The sequence below is a fragment of the Rhineura floridana genome, chromosome 6, assembly GCF_030035675.1.
Source record: "Rhineura floridana isolate rRhiFlo1 chromosome 6, rRhiFlo1.hap2, whole genome shotgun sequence".
Taxonomy (NCBI): domain Eukaryota; kingdom Metazoa; phylum Chordata; class Lepidosauria; order Squamata; family Rhineuridae; genus Rhineura; species Rhineura floridana.
Window position 1 is genome coordinate 65,489,089 of NC_084485.1, and position 10,211 is coordinate 65,499,299.

At 40.6% G+C, this 10,211-nt stretch overlaps 1 protein-coding gene across 1 annotated transcript in view; it reads left to right on the forward strand.

Annotated features, from left to right (window-relative positions):
* The window catches only part of SLC26A9 (solute carrier family 26 member 9), a 62,188-nt gene that overhangs the window by 36,935 nt on the left and 15,042 nt on the right, over positions 1 to 10,211 (forward strand). The window contains exons 13-15 of the mRNA XM_061632127.1: positions 5,527 to 5,596; positions 7,574 to 7,666; positions 9,399 to 9,518. Of these exons, the coding sequence (XP_061488111.1) occupies positions 5,527 to 5,596; positions 7,574 to 7,666; positions 9,399 to 9,518 (283 nt within the window). The remainder of the gene's footprint in view (positions 1 to 5,526; positions 5,597 to 7,573; positions 7,667 to 9,398; positions 9,519 to 10,211) is intronic.

Genomic DNA, 10,211 nt, shown 5'->3' on the forward strand with positions numbered 1-10,211 from the left:
CCATCCACTTACGGATTCCAGGCACTTGGAGATGGTATCCACTTTACCTTCATAATGAATAATGTCATGGATCTATGCACATTGATGCTTTTCAGTTGCTGGACAATAGAGGGCAAGTGAGTGTCACAGGCTACCCCTAGCCACTGCCTGATTGCTGATGCTAGAGTGGAAGGTAGCTCCAAAGAAGAAGCAAGGAACCAGAAGAGCGAACGCATTGCTTTCTTTTCACTGTCACTGCCTGTATGGATAGGTGTGCACAGAGGTGGCTCTGCAGCTACTTTGAGCAATCTCTGCTTGCTCTGCCACTGCCTCATCTATCTGTCCACTCATTATTATTATTATTATCTTTATTTATACCCCGCCCTTTTTCCAAACTGGAACTCAAGGCGGCTTCCAGATAAAAAGTACACATAATTAAGAACACACAAAAATCTGCATTAAAATATAATTAAACTATTGAAATATTAAAACCATTTAACAACATTTAAAATACTGCAAACTCAGTTTAAATAGCCATGCAGAAAAACAATGACAGTACAGCACCCACTTCAAGCCCTGTCCTTAAGACCTTCAGGTCCCAAAGCCTGTAGGAAAAGTCTTTACCTGCCGACGGAAGGACTGCACAGAGGAGGCCATTCTTACCTCCTTAGGAAGGGAGTTCCACAACCTAGGGGCCACCACCAAAAAGGCCCTATCTCACGTCCTCACCAGTCTAGCTTGTGAAGGTGTTGGGACTGAGAGAAGGGCCTCTCCTGAAGATCTCAGGGCCCAGGCAGGTTCGTATAGGGAGATACGGTCTGAAAGATAGCCTGAACCTAAGCTGTATAGAGCTTTATAGGTCATAACCAGCACTTTGAATTGTGTCTGGAAACAGACTGGCAGCCAGTGCAGCTGTTGTAACAAGGGAGTTGTATGATCCCTGTAACCAGCCCCAGTTAGCATTCTGGCTGCAGCTCGTTGCACCAGCTGAAGTTTCTGAACAGTCTTCAAAGGCAGCCCCACGTAGAGCGCGTAGGCAACACAAAAGAGAAGGAAGCAAAGACTGGCTTTCCCACTGGACTTTTGCATTCTTTGCTCTGCTCATGCCCAGCTTTGATGGGCGGTGATCGGTAGTCTTTCCTGTTAAGTGCTAGGAGGAATCCCCAGGACTTCTTGCCCAAAGTGGCCTCACAAATTCAGGCAGCAGAGAACTCCATATCATGGGGATAATATGTGAATCAGCATGGTAGAATTCTGATCTTGCAAAGAATCTTGTGGAACCACCCAGACAGAAATGCCCTTAGTCTCATTCCCATATTCACTTTTTCAGTGGCCAAGTTATCACAAAATGATGTTGCCCTTTCAGTTTCAGATGGCAAATTATTCCCATGAATGTGCCCCCATCTGGTGATAGTTGATATTTATGAAGCAGAAAAGCTTGTAAACACTAGCTTACTCCATGATGTGTTATCAAATATCTCCACATGGGGGCACATTCATAACAAAAATTCAGCTGTATGAAATTTCACCATCTAGCATATTCACAACGCAGCAATTTTCAGCTCTTTTGAATATTGTGAAACATATCCATGAAATTATCATGTGAAACCAATTCAACTTTTTAATGTATGTATGAGGCAATTTATCTAATAGACACACCCTTCTTCACACCCTTGAATATTTAGATTGTTATCAATTGGGGAGGGTGAGGGGAATAGTAAATAAGTCCACACATGGAATAGGCTTTGCTATTAAACATAATCTTGTGAAGCTCTTGTCAGAAGTTCCTATTGGCATTAATGAACAACTCTCAAATCTTCAGTTAAAACTTGCCAAAAACCAGCAGGCAACTATTCTAAGTGCTTATGCACCAACATTAGATGAAGACATCAAGTAAATTTTTATAACCAGCTGGACACCTTCTTATCAGAGATACCTAAGGAGGATAAAATTATCCTCTTGGGCAATTTCAATGCAAGAGTTGGGTGTGATTTATGGCCAGAAACCATTGGGAAAGAAGGAGTTGGCAACAGCATCCTGAATGGAATTCTACGTCTGACTAAATGTGCAGAGCATAATCTTGTTATTACAAACACATTCTTTCGCCAGAAAAATAAATTTAAAACATCTGGAAGCACCCTCGGTCAAAACACTGGCATCTCCTGGATTAAGTAATTGTCCATGCCGGAGATCGTCGTCACTAGGGCCATGATGAGTGCTGATGACTGCTGGACAGATCACTGATTAATTCGATCCACTATGGCCATTAATATTGTTTCTCAACATAGGCTCCAAGGAAGAAAACCAAGGCGTAAAATGAACAGCCATGCCCTTCAAGATCCTAGTAAGCGAGCCTGCTTTCAAACAACTCTCAAGAAACATCTACCGACGGAACTCCCTGAAAATGTTGAGGAACACTGGATTAAACTGAAGACATCCATTATTGCAGCATGTGAACAAACTATTGGATACCAAACTAAGACACATCAGGATTGGTTTGATGAGAATGATAGTGAGATTGAACATATCATCAACAAGAAAAGGAAAGCCTTCCAGATATGGCAGAAAGACATTAACTGTGCTGCTAAGAAAAAAAAACCTATGCCAGTGCAAAGGCTGAGGTCCAAAGAAGAACTAGAGAACTTAAGAACACCTGGTGGATAAAAAAAGCTAAAAAAATCCAGAACTTTGCAGATGCTCAAGATGCACGGGGCTTTTTTAATGACACAAAGGCCATCTATGGACCAACAAATTATGGTACAAATCCCTTACATTCAGTGGATGGTACCAGACTTCTTAAGGATAAACAGTCTATTACACTGCGCTGGAAAGAGCATTACCACGACCTCCTTAATGTAACTCTATTGTGGCTGATGAGGAAGGCAATGGTAAACCACCTTTGAATACCGCTTACCATGAAACCCCTATTCATAGGGTCACCATAAGTCGGAATCGACTTGAAGGCAGTCCATTCCATTGTGGCTGGTGAGGTCTTCTCGCAAATTCCACAACAACAAACTAGAGACGAGCTTGCAGTATTCTCTAATTTGGATGAAGTCAGTAAAGCCATCAACCAAATAAAGAACAACAAAGCTAGTGGACCTGATGGGATTCCTGCTGAAGTTTTTTAAGAAGGTGGGCCTGAACTTACACAACAACTACATAAGCTCATTGAAAAAATCTGGATGAGGGAGGAGATCCCGGAAGACTTTAGGGATGCCATAATTCTCACCCTTTTTAAGAAGGGTGATAGAACAGATTGTGGGAACTATTGAGGTATCTTTCTTCTTGTTACCGCAGGTAAAATCCTTGCAAGAATCCTTGCAAATTGCCTCCTACCAATCTCAGAGTATGTCCTCCCTGAATCTCAAAATGATTTGCGCCCTTCCAGGGGGACAGTGGACAGGATCTTCACTGCACGACAGCTTCAAGAAAAATGCTGGGAGCAGAATCAACCTTTATATATGGCGTTTATTGATCTGACTAATCAAATGGCTCTCTGGACCATCCTTCTGAAAAATGGATGCCCTGATAAATTTGTGAATATTTTGCGACTCCTTCATGACATGACAGTGATAATTTTGGATAACAATGGCTTTCAGAGTGATCCATTCAGAGTCAGATCAGGCATAAAACAGGGATGTGTCATTGCTCCTACCTTATTTGCTATCTTCATTGCTATGATTCTACACCTTATTGAGGGGAAACTTCCCACTGGCGTGGAAATCACATATCAAACAGATGGAAAGCTTTTTAATCTCAGTAGGCTGAAAGCAAAAAGTAAGTTAATGTCAACCTCTGTTGTAGAACTTCAATATGCCGATGGTAATGTAGTCTCCGCACATTCAGAGAAAGATCTTCAAACTATCCTAAATGTCTTCGCAGAAGCATGTGGAAAGCTTGGGCTCTCACTTAATATTAAAGAAACCAAGTGCTTCATCAACAGGTGCGAAATAGTCCCTCTGTAGCACCATCAATCCAGCTTAGTGGTGCGATGCTGGAGAACATTGATCACTTCCCCTATCTTGGCAGCCATCTCTCTGTAAAAGCTGACATCGTTCCTGAAATTCAACATCGTCTGAGCTCTGCGAGTGCTGCATTCTCCCAAATGAAGCGTAGAGTGTTCAAGGATCGGGATATTCGCAGGGAGACCAAAATGCTTATTTACAAAGCCATTGTACTACCGACCTTACTGTACGCCTGTGAAACATGGACCATTTATAAACACCACTCCCAACTTCTTGAAAGATTCCATCAACACTGCCTCCGGAAAATTCTGCAAATTACTTGGCAAGACAGACAGACTAATGTTAGCATTTTGGAAGAAGCAAAGACTACCAGTGTTGAAACAATGATCCTTCAACATCACCTTCGCTGGACTGGCCATGTTGTTCGAATGCCTGATCACCATCTTCCAAAGCGGCTACTTTACTCCCAACTTAAGGATGGAAAAAGGAATATCGGTGGACAGCAAAAGAGGTTTAAAGATGTTCTTAAAGCGAATCTAAAAAAATGTAACATGAGCATCGAGAACTGTGAAGTCTTGGCCCATGAGTGTCCCAAATGGAGGTCGGCTATTATCAAAGGTGCTATGGACTTTGAAGAAGCACGAATACAGAGCAAACGGGACAAATGAGCTAAGTGGAAGTTATGTCAAACAAATCCTTATCACAACCATCTTCCATCTGGAAACCTATGTCCTCACTGTGGGAGGCTGTGTGGATCCAGAATTGGCCTCCACAGTCACTTACGGACCCACTGTTAAAGACCTTATCTTGGAAGACAATCTTACTCAGCCATGACTAATCGCCAATGGACTAATCAAATAATCAATTTAGTCAGTTTACAAAGATTTGAGCCAATGTTGTTGCTGTGCTCACCAGAGATTTCCATTGGACAAAGCAAAATGGTGGCTACAGAGGTATTTGTTGGCACTCATGGTGTTTTCAAAGGATGGCGCAAACACATAGTTCTACTGGCCTGACTCCTTAATTTTATTCCCTCCCATTGCAGAGGCCACTACTTCTACAGCACTTTTCTCCCAACATCTCTCTTAATTTGGGATAAATTGTTTTATAAACTTCGTCTTAAATTTTCGATTATGATGTTTTAGAATATAGTAGGGAGAGCTAGTTCCTGGTACCATGTTATGGTTTTGCAATCTTGGTCTCTATCTGTTGTAGGAGTAATTTCCTCATGTAATGAAGACGTTGTCCATTATTTTAATTTTCCCAGACAGCTAGGCACAGCTTCTATTTTGCCGTTCCATGTCTCTGAGAAGATGGATTCTGTTTCATAAGATGGCTCCTTCGTCTGCCCTGCAGATGCTGAAGCCTGCTGATAGCACAGTACAAGCAGACTGACAGTGGGTTAACAGTCAGAACTATAGCTGGGATTAGTTGTGCCATAATTAGGAAGTTAAACACACAATCCTTCCTCTTGTAGTCCACTTGCATCATTGGGCTGTATTAATAGAAAAGTTATCTCAAACTGCTTCTTTAGGCTACCTATATTTTGACAATAGTTTCTTTTCATTTTCCTTCCTAGTCGCAATGGTTGTGTCCTTGGCCCTGTTGCTGCTACTGACATATACAAGAATCCCAAAGTCTACAACAAGGTAAATGGAGCTGCAAATTAATCTCCCCATCTCCTCCTGTTTTTACCATTATATGCCCAATATACAAATGAGATGTTTGTTTTATCATCTGATGTGATTTGAGTCTAGCTTCTGTTTGTAGTATAAATTTAACTCATAGTATTCATGGCCAAAGTTGAGTGTTATTGTTCAGTGAGGTTTGAGGTTCATTGCCAAAATCTAACCATTTCTAGAGGGGTAATTGTGTTAATTTATTGCAGCAAAAACAACGAAGAGTTGTGGCATCTTCAAATATTTAGTCTTTAAAGAGCCACAAGACTTTCTGTTGTCTTTTTGCTTGAGGTATGTAAAATTCCACATTTCATATTTGTTAGCAGATCTGGATTATTAAAGGTCATGGGGTCTTTATGTTGAACCATGTTATTTTGGGAGTCCATATCTCTGATCCATATGCCATGCTGTCTCCAATGCCTGAACTCACAAATACACCATTCTTTCTTGACACACAGTACAAATGGGAACCCTGATTGCACAGGGTTTCATGAAAGAAACCCAATGCACTTTGAAGTGGCTCACTTCAGACCAAGCCAATCACACACTGACTAGTAAAGAATGCACAAACACATTCTGAGCTGTACAGAATGGGGAGGAGGACAAGCAACCTATTCACAAAGATTCTATTTTATAGCATATTTGGCCCAATTGCATGGCCTAGCTGGAAGGAACTTCATTTTATTAAACATTTGCAAAAGATGAAAAGTGTGCAATACTAGGAAAATTTACTTGATCTTTTTCTTTCTCCCTGTGTTCCTTTCCCTAGCAAGAACTAAGCTGAAAGAGTTCATGGAAAGTAGGGATGGGGGAGAATATTCGCTAATTTGGATTTATTACTAGATTTTGACATAATCTGACAATCATATTGTTTTCAGACAGGCACTGATTTTTTGTGGCGGGTTGCAGCTGTCATCAATACATAAAAAAAAAATCTGGTCCGAATTTTACATTATGGTCTTTGTAATCAGGTTTCCTCTAAGCAGATGCATTCTTAACTTAACTCAGTGGAACAAGTGCCTACAGCATAAGCATTTTCATTAGCATTTTCAATAGCAATTACATTATTTTTTTCACTGGGAAAAAACACGACTCAGCAATTGCGCAAACAATTGGGAACAAAAAATGGTGGATTGGTACTGAAAGCCAGAATATTGGAATTCAAACGGATAGGAACCAGCTACTGAACCCCTTCCTTAATGGAAAGCAGCAACTCCTACCAAAGTGACACCACTCTAAGGAAGTAGGTTAGGTAGATGCAGAAACTGCACACGTTAATGGGTGCTACACATTCAGACCTGCAACAGGGAACATATAGCCCTGTTTAAAAGCTGGGATTCTGCCAGCCAACTTTTTACGCGAGAGCTTGGACTGACATGCATTTACCCACCAAACAGATCTGGGGGAGGAGCCTGCTGCCACAATACAGCCACTACCATGCATATTCATTTCTCCCTAGATCAGTGGCTCCCAAACGTTCTCCCCCACACAGACCACTTGAAAATTACTGGTCCTGGCAGACCACAATGATTTTCCTGCCTATTGTAGCAACTGCAATGCACTGCTGTAAGATTTTAAATTGTATTTCTATTGCTTATTTTATTTCTTATATTATATTTTATTGTATTCTATAGAATTCAAATTGTAATAGAATAAAATGCTTCTTTAATTTCTTATATTGTATTATATTGTATTCCAATTCAAATTCTATGGAATGCAAATTGTAATATAATAAAATACAATATAAAAAAATAAAAGCAATATAAATATATTAAAAATCAATATGAATATTTAATACAGACATGCCATGGGCCACCTGAACGAAGCTCGTGGACCACTGGTGGTCCATGGACCAGAGTTTGAGAACCCCTGCCCTAGACGAGCATAAGAAAAAGGTTCTACTTTGCACCAGTTGAACCCTGTCAACCTCTCTCTCTCTCTTTGCAGGTGCAAGAAACAGAAGGAATTAAAATTGTCACCTACTGCTCCCCTCTGTACTTTGCTAATTCAGAAATATTCAGGGAGAAAGTTATTGCCAAGGTAAGAAACAATTCCACTGTGTAGGTGGTGGTGAACCACTGTTTGCATTTATGATCTCACTTACTGAGCAACAGCAAATGCCTTACAAACAAATGTGCATATTGGACTTCTTTGGTTCTCTCACTTAGTTCCCTGCAAATGTTGGGTAAAAATAAATAAATGAATAATTAAGTAAATAAAAATTTAAACCACTAGGCTTTTCACATCATAGGTTTTCAGAGATTAGTCTGCCTTGCAGTGATAAGCCTGGAATCCAAAGGCAATGGAGAGAGGAAGAAGCTGGATAGGGTGAAATTTCAAGAGAAAATGGACAAAGTTAAGCAGCATCAGTCATCCACTTTTAACCATGCACTCTTGAAAACACAACACGAGCCTACCCATACACTGAGATCACATTCAGAGGTCCTATGTCAGGTGTTGCGCTTGTGGAATGCTCTTCCAGAAAGGTTCATCTGGGCACATACTCTGGTGTCTTTTCAGAGCCAGATGAAAATATTTTTTTTATTTTCCCAGGCCTTTTAACTCTTATTTTTCCCCTCTCTCTTGTTTTCTCCTGAAATGTTATTGTTTTCTTGTTTTTCTTCCTCTATTTTATTCTTAAAATAAGTAAATAAATCACTGCCACCTCTATCCACACTGCCCAAGAGCTTATTGGAAGACAGAAACAGCCACTGGAAAAATTGCCACCCGCAGCTCCATTAAAACATTTTGTTTGGATTTCAGATAGAATCCAATATCCTAGCCCTGCCCATTGCTTCCCAATGAGTCTCACCCACGCTCAATTAAGGAAGAAACATTTCCAAATGTATGGGGACCCCCCCCCCATTGCTTTTCAGCTCTTCCACTTACAGTAAAATTGCAGATAAGAACATACAAAGAGCCAGCTGGATCAGGCCAATGGCCCATGTAATTCAGCAGCATCCTTTTCTCACAGTAGTCAACCAATTGTCTGTGGGAAGCTCACAAGCAGGACCTGAGTGCAACAGCACTCTCTCCTCCTGTGGTTTCCAGGAAATAGTATTCAGAAGCATATTGCTTTGGACCATGGAAGCAGAGTATAGCCATGGCAGCTGACTAACCATTGATACCTTTATCCTCCATTAATTTGTATAATGCAAGTTGGTGGCCGTCACTGCCTCTTGTAGGAGCAAATTCTACAGTTTAACCATACGCTGTGTGAAGAACTACTTTATTTTGTCCATCCTGAATTGTCTAACTAGGGATGGGGGAGAAATTCAATCCAGTTCACATTTAAACTGAATTTATCAAATTTGCAATATGAAAACTGAAACATAACCATCCTTTGAAAATCACACTTATCCAATTATGTGATAAAGTTCTCCAACAAAACAATGTTTACAAAAATGTATATGTTAGGGGAAAATGGGCATAAAAAAAACAACATACAAAAATGCATTATATTAGGAGAATTTGCAGGCAAAAATGTGAAAATTGTCAAAACTGCATACAACAATGTATTTATTAGGAGAAATCTGCACTGAAATGCTGAAGAACTTTCATATGGATATTTTTTTAAAAATTGCGAATTGCTGCAGAAATGTGGAGAACAGAATTTAAGACTGGAAAAATGAGAAACTGGGAGAACCAAACCTGACAGATTTGTCTATCCCTACTTCCAGCGTACAGCTTCATTGAATTCCCTGCTTGAACACCTAAAGGTTGAGGCAGAAAAACAACCTAGCTTACTGTCTTTTTTTAATTAATTAAACAGACTGGTGTGGATCCCATAAAAGTGTACTTGGCCAGGAAAAAGTATGTGAAGAATCAGGAAAAGGTGGTGGCAGCATCAGAAAAAACAAGCAAACTAAAGTCTCTCTTCAGGAAGAATAAGGTAATTTAGCAACTGTTATTGCTAAATATGTACTATGCCCTCCGGGGGGATGCCCCACCGGTTGAAAAACATTTATTTAAAGTACATTTTCCTCCCCAAAGAATCCTTGGAACTGTAGTTTGCCCCTCACAGAGCATCTTTTCCCAGCATGCTTAACAAACTACATTATAGATTAAAGGGGCAACCTTGTTGTGGTGGTTGGCGATCACTCGTGGCCGAGTAAGATTGTCTTCCAAGATAATTTGGTTGGAAATGCCTGTGCGTGAATTTGTTCTATGTGGGGAGATCGGCACACGATGATCAACACACAATCTTGACAGAAAAATACTTTGATCCAATGGCATGGGTACCACGGCGATTGGAAGTCTTTTATCTGTTGCAGCCTTCATCTGCCTTCACAGCCGTTGTAACATACACATTGTTATCCTCCACCTGTTCTGCCGTTGAGGACATTCTTGGATTGTTCTTTGTCTGGTTCCTCTCCCTCAACCTTACCGCCATGGGTGACCCTGCTGGGAGCACATGACTTCCGATGGCATTACTCACAGGGTTCATTGGAACACGCAAGCCCACTCACCACTACAAGGTGACGATCCAGTGAGGGTAACCTTGTTGTAGGGCCTTGGGGGGGATATGAAAAGAGCCCTACCTATGTTATAACAATTTTTAAAAATGTAGAGCTTTTTGCGACAG